The sequence below is a fragment of the Ostrea edulis genome, chromosome 2, assembly GCF_947568905.1.
Source record: "Ostrea edulis chromosome 2, xbOstEdul1.1, whole genome shotgun sequence".
Lineage (NCBI taxonomy): Eukaryota > Metazoa > Mollusca > Bivalvia > Ostreida > Ostreidae > Ostrea > Ostrea edulis.
Genome location: NC_079165.1, coordinates 66,408,833 through 66,422,992, shown reverse-complemented (window position 1 = coordinate 66,422,992; position 14,160 = coordinate 66,408,833). Strand labels below are relative to the sequence as shown.

The window sequence follows — 14,160 nt, the reverse complement described above, 5'->3', positions numbered from 1 at the left end:
AAACATCTGATTAATTTTTTCTTACGGTCATATTTAGGTACGGGCAAGTGTCATAGACCTATTTCTTCATGAAACTAATGCATTTTACAAGTTAAACGCGATAAAAATGCACTTTGACGTCATTTGACATTAGCATGCGTGTGTATTGCGCAAATAGATTATATAACGATACATAACTATATTTACGTGGGAAAAGTAAATAAATTTATAACGGTAAATCTGTGATTGGGTTTTTGTTTGTTTGATGAATTAGAACTTCCGTTTTACAACCTAAATACAATGTACATTTATTTCCCTATGTAAGCGTGTCTGCCTTCAGCCTAAGTATATGTGTGTGAGCAATGGCTAATGGTACCTTCACATTCACGGATTTTTCTTACGGATCCTTACGTATTCCACGAATCCGTAAAAGTACACGGATTGTTACAATTTAGACATGGATACCGACGAATGATTTACGAATGCTTGTGATTGACTACGAGTCTGAGATCCGTAAGGACTCGTAAGAAAAATCCTTGAGTGTGAAGGTGGTATAATGCGCACGGGATTTGTGGGTTTTTTTCTCTCTCTTTTTTTTTCTCACGTACATGTCCGCATTCAGCCTAAGTATATGTGTGTGAAAAATGGCTAAAGCGCACAGGATTTTTTTCTCTCTTTCTTTTTCACATACATGTATTATATAATCTAAAAGAATAAAGTTTTGTTTACATTTGAGTGTCTCACATGCATGAATTAAAAAAGGTATAAATGTATATTTCCATTAGATGAATAGGCAATAAATATGATGTAGGCTATGGAAAGGACTAAAATGTACATTTTTATAAGTTAATCATTACGAGCGAGTTGTCAGTGTGTGTTAGATGTAAGTAAGTATACTCATTTAAAAGTGTTAGCGTTTAGATTATGATTTTTCCCTTTATTTGCAATAATAATCTGTTAGAATTTAAAGAAAAATAACTTCAGTACAAGTATGTCAAATGAGTTGTTTTGACTAAATATATCCATTTCTTGTTACGTTGTCATGTCTGTAACATAAACAGCGCATAATTTAATCATGGAGTATAGCGCTGAAAGCGATACAGGCTCAGTTTTGTTGTCCGTTGGGTCACCGTCAGGCATTGGTGTAGATGACTACAGTTATGAAGAAGTTCCTATAATAAGGACAATGAATCGGAATATATAGAAACACAGTCACCAATGTACACTGGACAGTCATTTGAGTGACATTACGGACGAGGATTTCTACTTCTAGTCGCATCAACTCCATAGCGTAAATATTGTAAAGTTCCATGAAGATGTTGGTCCTTCTCATGAACTTGACTTCTTACATGAGGGGGCGGAGAGGGGTGGCCCTCTCCCCTCTCTTCCCCTGAATAGTGATGAATTGCATATTTCATTTGGGTACTAAAGCGTATTGCATGCCAGTTTACTACCTATATGCACGGCAACGGTTATAATACATATAGATATAACAGGCTTACGCGATATTGCATGACGGCATGATTCGGAAGCATCCTTAACCTGCGATGATTTAAAGAGCCCGTGAATTGAATGCTTCGTTGGAACTTACTAAAATAAATTACACCACTTTTTAAATGGTGGATGTTTGGAGAAAATCCTTAACTGTCCCTGTTCCAATTAACACTATAGTTAGTATTCTTTTATCCCCTGACACTTTTTTTGTCCGGAACTACACAGATAATTAAGATAAAACATTTTAAGGATGAAAGTATAGCATCTCTAAAAGTGCAGAAGTGTTCTCGGAAACTACACAAGGCTTTGTTAAGGAGATATACTGCATCCTCATAACGGCTGACTTCCTTTTAAAACATGAATGAAAATATAAGTATCAGCAATATTTGTATATTTATTTCAAATTTAATTGTCTAGCTGGGAAGCACAGTCAGTTAAAGTGTCGACTGCTGATCTGTAGATCGCAAATTCGAGTTCAGCATGGATTTTAATTTTTTTCCAGATTACTTTCTACTAAAATGGCATGTTTTCATGTTTTGACTAGGTAAAGTAAAATTGAAAGTTTTCAATTTCCAAATATCATTGTAAATATCCTCCAATTTTAATCCACATCTGGTGTGTCATTCATCCTTAAGATGAAACATGTCCATGATGATAACATAGTATGAACACGTGAAGATAGCAAATAGTGATCAATCTCATAAATTCTATAAAAGATACAAAATTAAGATGAGGGTATACACGGACCCATGAACATACGAGAATTCAATTAGGTGCCTAGGAAGAGTAAGCATCCCGTTGACCGGTCACACCCATTGTGAGACCTATATATCTTGATCAGGTAAACGGAGTAATACGTAGTCAACATTAGTATGTAAAGAACGGTCTAACAATTGGTATGTTACACATCAGACACCATTCGACCTAGTCATAGCTTGTATTTGCAAATTAGATCATTATAACTCCCATATAATTTGCGAAATGCTGACTTTAAACGCGACAGTTGAAACCTCTGTAACATCAACATATTTCTCAGTAACCTGCCTCGATTTAAAAATTATCATACACAGAGCATGCTCTCGAGTATCGAATCAGTCGAGAGATAAACAGCACATGCAGGTGATAATAGAAAGTTCCTACATAAATATGGGAATTAGTTGACGAAGGAGAAGTCATCCCGTTTGTCATAAAATTGAGTTGCTAGCTTGCCCACAACATATGTCCAAATAAGAAGCAGATATGGAAGACTCTGTGGTGTCTTTAATTTTTAGTTCACTGGGATATATAGAATGTACATATGAAAGGAAATAAGTATTGTTAATCGGCAATTCGTCGTCGATATATCTAAATGTCGAGTTGAAAGTTACAGCAAGATTTGTTTTTCTCGTGTAGAATCTTTTGAATAAATTCTTCCTCACCAGAATAAAAAACAGGTCAGCTAGTTATTTGTGCGCATGGGACTTCCAACAGATTGTTGGGAGACCTGATCACCAAAGACTACGTAAATATTGTCAAGAGGACTCCAGCATCTTTTCAATATCAACTTCAGAGTTTCAGGATGGTGTTAAACAAAGTAAACATTTTGGAAGACTGAGCACAAGATATTTTTATAGAAATGCATGTAGCAACTGGTTATGATGTCTTTAATTTATTGTGAGGAATGGTGGTGTAAAATGTTGAAAATTTGTAAGTGTTGATGCTGTTGATTTGGGGAAAGTTTTCCGATTTAGAATTTACTAAAAGTTCTTTGAACTGTTTTAGGATTCTCATTCCATTTACAACACTTCTTGTATATATTGTCGCACAATGCGTCTTAAGTTTCTCCTTCATAGTATTTAATATAATAAATTTGCAGAAGAAATGTCATTTTCGTTTTAATTAATGTTGTATGGTCCGATTTTCGACTTTTGTCCACCTTGTAAATGCACCGCAAAATTATCGCAAGTATGAAAGGTGAAGATAACGAACAGTGATCAATCTCATAACTCCTATAAGCAATACAAAATAGATAGTTGGGTAAACACGGACCCCTGGACACACCAGAGGTGGGATCGGATGCCTAGGAGGAGTAAGCATCCCCTGTTGACCGGTCACACCAGACGTGAGCCCTATATCCTGATCAGGTAAATGGAGTTATCCGCAGTCGAAATCAGTTTGCCAAGAACGGCTAACAATCGGTATGAAACACGTCAGATAGCATTTGACCCAATGATAGGTTGTATTGACGAACTAGATCGTTATAACGACCATAGAATTTGCGAAATGCTGACTTCAATCGAGACTGTTGAAACCCCTGTACCATCAACTTGTTTGTCAGTAGCTTACCTCGATTTAAAAACTGACTATACGCAGAACAAGCTCTTGCATATCGAATCAGTTGAGATATATAAACACCATATGCAGGTGATAATGGAATATTGCTACATAAATATATAAAGCTGAAATCATCCCGTTTGTCACACAGTTGAGTTGTCAGTTTGCCGTTAATGTCTACTTCAATAAAAGATCTAAGTATGAAGCAAAAGTGGACGACTCTTTGGTGTCCTTTATTTCGAGCTCACATGGATATATCAAATCGACATAGGAATGAAAGTTATTATTGTTAATAGACAAAACGTCACCGATATATCTAAATGTCGAATTGAAGGCCACAGCGGGAATTTTTTTCTTCTCACGTAGAAGTTTTTGAATAAATTCTGCTTCATATGAATATAGAAACAGGTCAGCTAACAAAGGGGCACAATTCGTGCCCATGGGAATTCCAACGGACTGTTGGAAGACCTGATCACAAAAGACCACGAAGATATTGTCAATGAGGAACTCTAGCATATTTTTTATTTCAACTTCAGAGTACTTGTGCGTGGAATCAGAGTGGTGTTTAACAAAGTAAGTTTTTGAATGACTGATCACTAGATATGAATATTTCCGTTTTTGTTGAAGAAGCAACTGTCTATCACGTCAAATAGTCTAGTCTTTAATTTATCGTGAGGAATGGTCGTGTATAGTGTTGAAAAGTAATAGATTTTAATGTTATTGATTTGGGAAAAACTCTACGATTTCAAGTTTACTAAATGTTCTTTAGAATTTTTTAGAATCCACATTTGATTAACACCACTTCTAACATATGTAGTCGCTCAGTAAGTTTGAAGCTTCTCCTTCACAGCTGTTAAAATTTTCGTGAGGAGCAAAGATAAGGGCTTGGTAGAGCACTTGCTGGATCCAGCAATGTATCTTTGCTTGTAATGGTTTTTATGTAGTTTAGGAATCCAGTATAGGTACGGTAACTCATATTCATTCGACCCATTGACTGGGATATTAAATGTGTCTAAAACTGAAGCATGGTTTTGAAGAATTTCATCCTTTGAAAGGGTAGTTGGAGTATAAGTATGATTACCAAAATTGGCAGAAACATCAATCTATCAATCCAATTTTACACTTAGTGAATAAACATCGGTTTCGGAATCATGGAAGACCCCTACCCCGGAGACTGAAATTTTGGGAGTAGGATATTAGTGGTCTACTCCCACCACTGTGAAGAGATGGTGATGGTACTCTCTCTAGTTACGGAGATCCGATCCTCCAATTTTTATGCATAACGCATTACACACAGTGAATAAACATCGGGTTCAGAATCATCAAAGACCCCTACCCCCGGGGATGAAATTTTGAGGGTAGGGCATTAGTGGTCTACTCCCACCACTGTGAAGAAATAGTGATGGTACTATCTCTAGATATGAAGATCCGCCCTCCAATTTTATACATAACATAATGGAATCATGGGAGACCCCCTACTCCGGGGACTGAAATTTTGGGGGTAGGGTATTAGTGGTCTACTCCTACCACTGTGAAGAGATGGTGATGGTACACTCTCTAGTTACGGAGATCCGACCCTCCCAAGAATTATACATAAGGAATCACACATTGAAGGCAGCATTTCGCAAATTCTGTGGTCGTTATAACGATCTAGCTCGTCAATACAACCTCGCATTGGGTCAAATGCTGTCTGACGTGTTTCTTACCGATTGTTAGGCCATTCTTGGCACACTAAATTTGACTGCGGATAACTCCATTTACCTGATCAGGATATAGGGCTCACGGTGGTTGTGACCGGTCGACAGGGGATGCTTACTCCTCCTAGGCACCCGATCCCACCTCTGGTGTGTCCAGGGGTCTATGTTCGCTCAACTATCTATTTTGTATTGCTTGTAGGAGTTATGAGATTGATCAGTGTTCGTTATCTTCACCTTTCACTTTGTGAATAAACATCGGGTTTGGAATCATCAATGACCCCTACCCCCGGGGACTGAAATTTTGGGGGTAAGATATTAATGGTCCACTCCTACCACTGTGAAGAAATGATAATGGTACTTTCTCTAGTTACGGATTTTTATATTCTTATTTTTATACATTGACTGTGGTCCACTACCAACCCCAGAGTCACTCCGGACAATCAGAAACTTATGCTTGTAATAATTTTAAATTCTAATAATTCTTTCGCCGAAATATTGCGATAATTATCCACAATACGGACTTAAATCTAAGCCCAAACTTAAAAAAGCCTAGTTAATTAGTTAGGTAATCACGCTAGTACCAGGGGGAAAAAAAATCACTCCAGATTTTGTAATAAGCCGAATATACTTAAGTTTAGTGAGATATTATATCACACACAAGTTTTAAATCGTTAAAAAATCTGGGTTTTTTTTCTGTTAACTAAAATTCATGATGCAGTTTGTTCTCCATAATATATCTTCCTTTGTTTGTAGCTATAGTATGTACCTCTCTTAATTGTGCGTTGTTGTTTTTTAATCATTTATAAAAAAAAAAATTCTATTATGTACCACTGATTGATGGTGTAAGCGAAATAGAGGAGCATGAACTTGTCACTCCGGGCAATGAATGTCATTAAAACAAAGCAATACTGACCCCCGAGTCACTCCGAACAATGAATGTCATTAAAACAAAGCAATACCGAACCCCGGGTCACCCCGAACAATAAATGTCATTAAAACAGAGCAATACCGACTCCCGAGTCACTCCGAACAATGAATGTCATTAAAACAAAGCAATACCGACTCCCGAGTCACTTCGAACATTGAATGTCATTAAAACAAAACAATACCGAGTCCCGAGTCACTCCGAACAATGAAAGCAATACCGAGCCCCGAGTCACTCCGAACAATGAATGTCATTAAAACAAAGCAATACCAACTCCCGAGGCACACCGGGCGGGTCAGGGGCATAGTCTGAGGTTGCCCCCACTGGAACTACGGCCTGGTTATGAAATTTTAGGAAACTACTTATGATTAAATATATATATATGTGTGTGTTTTGAGAACAATATAGTTGGCTCTTACATTCAATTGCATGGGGTTCACTAGGATTTAGTTATTCATTGAATGAAAGAAAGCAGCATTTCCCGTATCATTATTGCTTTTTCTTTTAATTATGAATGTCAATCTGACAATACTTGTTTCTATGTTCGTAAGAGTTGATTTACATTTGATTGCGGAGTGAGACGTAATTAAGACGAGAGGTCCATGGGCCACATCGCACACCTGAGTCACCTTGGCCCATATTTAAAGATTTTTCCTATATATTCGCATGTAATACTTTGATTCCTATTGTGGCCCCAACCTACTCCCAGGGGCCATGATTTTTACAAACAAGAATCTGCACTATGTCAGGAAGCTTTCATGTATATGTAAACTTCTATGGCCCAATGGTTCTTGAGAAAAGGATTTTGAAGATTTTCTCTATATATTTGTATATAAAACGTTGACCCCCTATTGTGTCCCCATCCTACCCTTGGGGACATGATTATAACAAACTTGAATCGGCACTATGTTATGAAGTTTTCATGCTTATGTAAATTTTCTGGCCCAGTGATTCTTCAGAGGAAGATTTTTAATGATTTTCCCTAAATATTTGTATGCAAAAGTTTGATCCTTTATTGTGGTCCCATCCTACCCTTGGGGGCCTTGATTTTAACAAACTCGAATCTGCAATAAGTCAGAAAGCTTTTATGTAAATTTGTACTTTCCTAGCCCAGGGCTCTTGAGAAGATTTTCCCGATTGTGTCTTCATCCTACTCCCGGGGGCCATGATTTGAACAAACTTGAATCTCAACTATGTTGGGAAGCTTTCATGTAAATGTCAACTTTTCTGACCCAGTGATTCTTTAGAAGATTTTTTTTTTTAAAAATTCCCTATGCATTTGTATGTAAAACTTTGATCCCCTATTGTGGCCCTATCCTACCCCCGGGGGGCCATGATTTGAACAAACTTGAATCTACACAATATCAGGATGCTTTTATATATATTTCTATACTTTCCTGGCCCAGTGGTTCTTGAGAAGAAGATTTTTCCTATATATCTGCAGGTAAAACTTTGATTCCCTACTGTGGCCAAATCCTACTCGGGGGTAGGTGGGTGCATGATTTTCCACAAACTTGAATATGTGCTATGTCAGGAAGCTTTCATGTAAATTTCATCTCCTCTGGCCCAATTGTGCTTGAGATTTTTAAATGACCCCATCCTATTTTTTCATTTTTGTGTTTATCTCCCCTTTGAAGGGGGTATCAGGTGAGCTAAAAAAAAAAAAGAAAAAAAAGAGTGGGGGTGGCAAAATTTACTTACATACATGACTCATACAATTTATGACGAAAACGTTTGGAATCAACTCATTTAATATTTTAAGTAAGCTCTTTAGGGAGAATGTGCGTCATATACAAATAGTAATTGAATTACATGTATTTATCAAACTATTTATCGCAAACTATGAACAGGAGATGAAAATTTGGTTTAAACAAACTTTAATTGTGGTATTTTATGTCACCTTCATTAATTCAAACAATATATTATTGTGTATAAACATAAATGGATTAGACATGTTCAGGCATTGCCTATTTTTAGAAGTTTGACTGCAAAACAAGCAAGGCTCTGATTAATCAGAATAAAACATAAATGATACTAGACGAACTAACTATGAACAGCAACGCTTCTGTATATTTCTCATGAAGCGCTGATGCTGGCGTAAAGTGTCGTAGTTCATGCCTTCATATAATTTCAAAATTTAATTATATTTCTTAAATGAATATTCCTTTGAAACCTATGTACACTAACCAGTTTTGGCGCACTGGAAATAACGTTTTTTCATGGATACGAGGAAACCTCAACACAGATTGATATATGATATAGTAATTCGCACGCAGATCTGACTTCGTAACTTAATGGATAAAAATGTAAGATTAATGTCACCAAAACGGAAATAGAAAAGTTTTGTGTATAAAACTTAAGCTACTCTTGTTAGATTTGCAGAAATGGTACAAATCAATGGCAAGATATGCGTTATGCCATGTGATACCGAAGAAGTGAAAATACTGAGACGTTTGCCAGAACACATTTAATACAACATTCAAAATGTAAAATCTTCTTTAACTTCTTGATATGCACAGCTACGGTGCCTTTTCTATGAATATATACGTGAAGACTGGTGACATCCACATTTTCATTTTGTTTATGATGAATAAATAAGGTCAAACCGTCATGGTGTTTCCGTTGGTAATAAGCCCTTACACGGACATTACGTTAATCTAGTCAAACCAGAGTAGCTGTATCATCACATTTTTTTGTGTCACACTTTCATAAAGGTCATAGTATCAATCAAGTTTTGGCCTTGTAGAATCATATCCACAGCCTCATTGGATACAGAAATACGCTTTGGAATAAATTTAGTAAGGCCTGCTTCTTTTACAATGGTTTGGTAGAATGGCGCCGTAGCAACACCACAGGTTCTACATTTAGAGCTGACAGAGACAACAAGCTGAAATTTGGAATGAGGGTCAGCTGAGAAAACGTAATCCAGAGGGACCGGTGCCAGGTTTGTAGATGTTTTCAGTCCTTCATAAATTGTCTGAGTTTTCTCTTCTCCTTCAACTTGTTCCAGAACGATGATTTTTATCTCTGGACCTTGCTCCGATTTATGTGAATTATGCATGTGATATTGGTAGAAATTGGCATCGAGTGATTTATTTGGGAAAGGTAGGAGTTTAATTTGACACAACTTAACTGGAAATCTGGATTTTAGGGAAATCTTCTGCTTGCAAACAAGTCCCGCTGTTCTTTGTCCCAGAGCTCCATACAACGTCTGGACTTTCACTTCTTCTGGAGCATTCTCAAATCTAGCTACTCTTTGAAATTTTTGCGCACCTCCCTCAAATGTGTCTAGAGTGAAATATTTGTACAAATCCAGCTGTTCTTTCTCATTTAAGATACCTGATGCTACAAAGAGACGTGAAAATGTTTCCAGAGAAAGCAAGGGTACTCTTAGCAAGTACAGATTATCTCCTAAAGCATTTCTTATGTTTTCTCCAGTGAGGTCCAATTCTCCTCGCTTGCATTCTTCTTCTGCCCAATGAAGGGTAGCCTTGACAACATTTTCTTCTGAGGTACAGAATTTTCCATTCTTAAGAACTTCTCGCAAGTTATCTCTGCTCAACGACAGAAAACCATCTGACTGCAAGCACTCTGTGGTGTTGAATTCTATGAATCTTAGTACATTTGTCTCAAGTTCTTTCAGATCAAACAAACTGGCCTGACTGAAAATAATGCAAGCATTATCACAATCGACAGCAGCCTCTAGAAAAGACTGGCACTGATTGACCAAAGATGGGATCTGGTATTTTTGTGCAGCGTGCAGAGTTGGAATGACAGTATCACCTTCCAGCTTTATCCTGTCTGTGTATATGAACCTGTAATAGCAATGGTGCGAAAAAATCACATTATATCAAAAGGTCCATGCAGTGCTAGCAAATACGTGTAGTGGTGGACATACATGTTTACAAGAAAACTATTCAATGTTTTAGTTATTGCAGAGTTTGAAGCGTAAACTTCTATTATGAGCACTGAGGTACTAGTATGTTAGTAATTTGCTAACGCAATTTTGATTCTAGACATTAGTATTCCCCTTATTAAACTCAACGCTAATTCGAGGAGCATAATTCTTATTTGATCTAAATTGAAAGTTACCAACATAGGAAGAGGTCACCCCCCCCCCCCCCCCCCCAACCACATTAATTGTGTGATTCCTATTACAAATGCTTTCAGAAATAGGGTAGATAGGTCGGATTCTTCTTTCTCTCTTAGTACTTCAGTTCATATTAGAGGCACTCTTGAATTTATAGTAGTAGTGCTAGATATAATAAGCACACTTTTTTTTTCCAAACACAAACCCCATGTTTTTCCCGATAATTAAAATGGACCCCCCCCCCCCCTTCCGCTCGTAAAATACATTTTAAGGCCTAATATTAGAAAATTGGGACAGTGTAAATATAACGTTTTATTATACCTCAGTATGAGAATTCTATGCAACGCGTAATCTGATTGGTCTAGACAGCCATGTGCCAGGGATGACAAAACTTCATATCTCCCTTTCAATCATCATATCTCCCTATCATATTTAGCCCCTTGGGCAGCTTCGTGCATTTTCCATAAATTTAACGTCAAAGTAGACGAAGTGTATTATGACGTCACAATAAGTCCGAGACATTCTACTTTTCATAGTTCGTTAGGCACAAAATATGCGGGTCTCTGATATACAGTTTTAAAATCGCCTGATTTTGGTTGATACAAAAACAAGCAAGTACATCAGCATTCAACGAGAATGGAAATACAGAAACTGGTTATCATATCACTATATTTCGTTGTTTGTACCTTCTAATACGTTGACGGCGCGGTGTTACCGTTAGGGCGATCTCAGCTACATATAATGAGCGGACTCCAATTTCAAATGCAGTTTTGTAGTCTTGCTTTGTTTCGGTATAATAAACAATTTATTGCATGATAGTGAGGGAGATATGATGATTTATTCACCCAGGAAAAATCATATTCCCCTCGGGGAATATGATTTTTCTTGGGTGAATAAATCTTCATATCTCCCTCACTATCATGCAATAAATGTATAATATCATAAACAGACACTTCTGATTATTGTTTTATCTTAATTTAGAATAGGTGAAGCTTTGAATTTTGTTGAATATAACGTAAAAACAAAAAAAAGTGTCTAATTTGACAGACTGAATGTCGGATCAGATCAATCGTCTGCAGTCATTTCAAACATCTCAATCATGTCCATGATTCGGAATTTTGAACTGACCTATGAGCTCGGTCATGGAACTTTTGATCTTCTCATAAGATTGAAACCTAGCTAAATTATCTTCGTGGATTATACCGTCAGCTAGCAATCGTTAATGAAAATGTGATCCGGAACACTGCAAAAGAATACTGTAATGAAAAGAATGAATGATTAAATTCCAGTGCTAATAAGGGTATATATATGAAATATGACTAATACCTCAATAAAGATTGAAATATGTCGTAAGAGATGTCCTCAATAGCGACATCCTGACCCACTTCCTGCAGGGTGCCGTAAAACATAGCTTTAAAAACGGGACTTCTGATGGCAAGAATCAGTTTATGTGCCATCAAGACAGTTTTCTCTGGTGATGACTCGTTCGGAAACTTAAAGCAGGTGTCGGACAGCTCATTGTTGTTGAACAAAGCTGCCAGCGAGTCTTGCATCGTGCCGTGATCTTTACTGACTGACTGTTCCATGCTGTCACTGTTAGAAGTGCTACTTGTACTCACATTCTCCATATTCTTAATCTTAAAATGAATGTTACAGTTTCGTAAACAAATTCGAGTTTCACTTAGAACCTGATCAACATAATCTGCGACAGTGCACCATTTCGTCTGTAATTTTAATGAGTCAATATACACATAATAGTTATGGAATCTCGATCCCGACTAATATAGTATAGATTATAAATTCTTACGTATGATACTCTCCATTTCTGGTTCTTTCATTAAGGCAAGGTTTTATTTGAATATCAAAGCATTAAACCCATCATTTAAAATAGAGAATCAACAGATCCACCCATCAAAATTTTACTGCATATCTATTTGACCATAGGTCAGAAATATCGGGTACATACTGTCACAACATACTGTCGATACCGTGACAAGGCAAAGATAAATGTTTAAATGAACCATTCAAAGATTGGGAGACTGAAAATCTTCATATGAAATTTCGTAAATTTATCGTTGGATCAAGGATGAAAAGTACCAATATGCAGTTTTATCAGAGCTAGGTAGACACCAATAAATATTTTAATCTAATATTATAACAACTTTCTCTTACTGGCATAGACTTAGGGCATGCTCGAGATCTTTTTGTTATACAATGTATATATATATATATAAAAAAAAAAGCATTATCTTGGACAGTTGTAATACAAATAGTTGGTTTTCAAATGTAAAGTATATTTATGTAAGAAGATGGGGATGTAAATCAACGAAACCAACAACTTTAAAGAAACAACTGGGGGGAAAAGAGAGCGGATTTCCTACAGTACTGGCCTATGAAAAGAGAAGAGGGTTGTCTATCCGGTAAACTTACAACATATTTCTACATAAAAAGAGTTTTTGGAATATTTTTAAAAGTTTTGAACAAAGAAAAATTATTTGTAAATTTAAAATAAACGCACTTAATCTAAGAAATGTGAAAAACTTACAAAGACGGAGGGACAGAAAATCATTCTTGAAAGAAATGAAGGAATTTGTAGAAAGTGTATACATGAATTGTGTGGAAGATGAGATTCATTTACTTATTGAGTGTCCCTTTATATAAACGTGATAGACATGGGGTTTTTCTTTTGGTTTTTTTTTTAGGATATTGCTAAAAATAATTAAGAAAAATTCTGTGGATTATGTCTAACTGGGAAAATGATATGTTGCTTATCAAGCTAGGCATTAAAAAAAAAAAGAACCAAAATAAATGTAAAAGAGTAATAATGTTGATACTCTAGTACAAAATTACGTGTTACTAATTCTTTTTGTACGTATATAAATTGTATCTTTTAAGCATTTATTACAGATAATCACCAACTGCTATAATCTTCTTCAGTAGTAGTGGATATTGCTTTATGATAAATATAAATTCTAATTAATATTTTTATATATAATCTTAAAAATAATATGTGAGTGTAAGAATTATATACAAATGGGAAAAAAAACACCTCGATATAGTAGTCAGTCGATGAAACGGAAAGGTGCTCTCATGACGGTACCTTCGATCGCTTTTTGAAAATTATTCAGAAACTTAATTGTACATATAAAAGTTTTATATATTTTTTTGAATTTGGTAACGCCTGCATTTTAAGGGGGACCGATTTACGAGTTCCCCCACAATTTGTTTTTCACATTCAATGAACATAATTTACTGTCTAATGTGTTTACATGTGTGTAAGGTTTCACACATCATCACAGTTATACAAATAGTAGGAGTAGTTTATTTATTTATAGTGACATGTGTATATTCAAAAACATTATGTTAACAGATAGTGTAAAAATAAATCAAACACCCGGTCCATCGGGCCTATATGCCACCTTAAACACAAATCTTAAATGCAGTACATGTGACAGAAGCTCATTATAGAGTTCATTATTTGTTGTGTAAACAAAGATCGAGCTATCTGCTATTGTTTACGAAGTTGGTTATCATCTATCATATATGACATTTCAAGTTTTTCTTCAAGTAAAATGTGCCAATTTGTGTGTGCACAATTAGGATGCTTTAAATAACAAAGTTAACATTTCATATTTTCCATTCATATTGTATTGTATGATGTA

General features: G+C 36.0%; 1 protein-coding gene across 1 annotated transcript; it reads right to left on the bottom strand.

Moving 5' to 3' along the window:
- Window positions 1-8,860: 8,860 nt before the first annotated feature.
- LOC125680568 (BTB/POZ domain-containing protein 6-B-like) lies at window positions 8,861-12,676 on the bottom strand. Its single transcript, XM_056153436.1, has 3 exons — window positions 12,671-12,676; window positions 11,825-12,276; window positions 8,861-10,223 (listed from the first exon to the last, which is right to left on the bottom strand). The coding sequence occupies exons 1-3, from the start codon at window positions 12,674-12,676 to the stop codon at window positions 9,107-9,109; spliced, it is 1,575 nt and encodes a 524-aa protein (XP_056009411.1). The 3' UTR covers window positions 8,861-9,106.
- Between the last annotated feature and the right edge of the window lie 1,484 nt (window positions 12,677-14,160).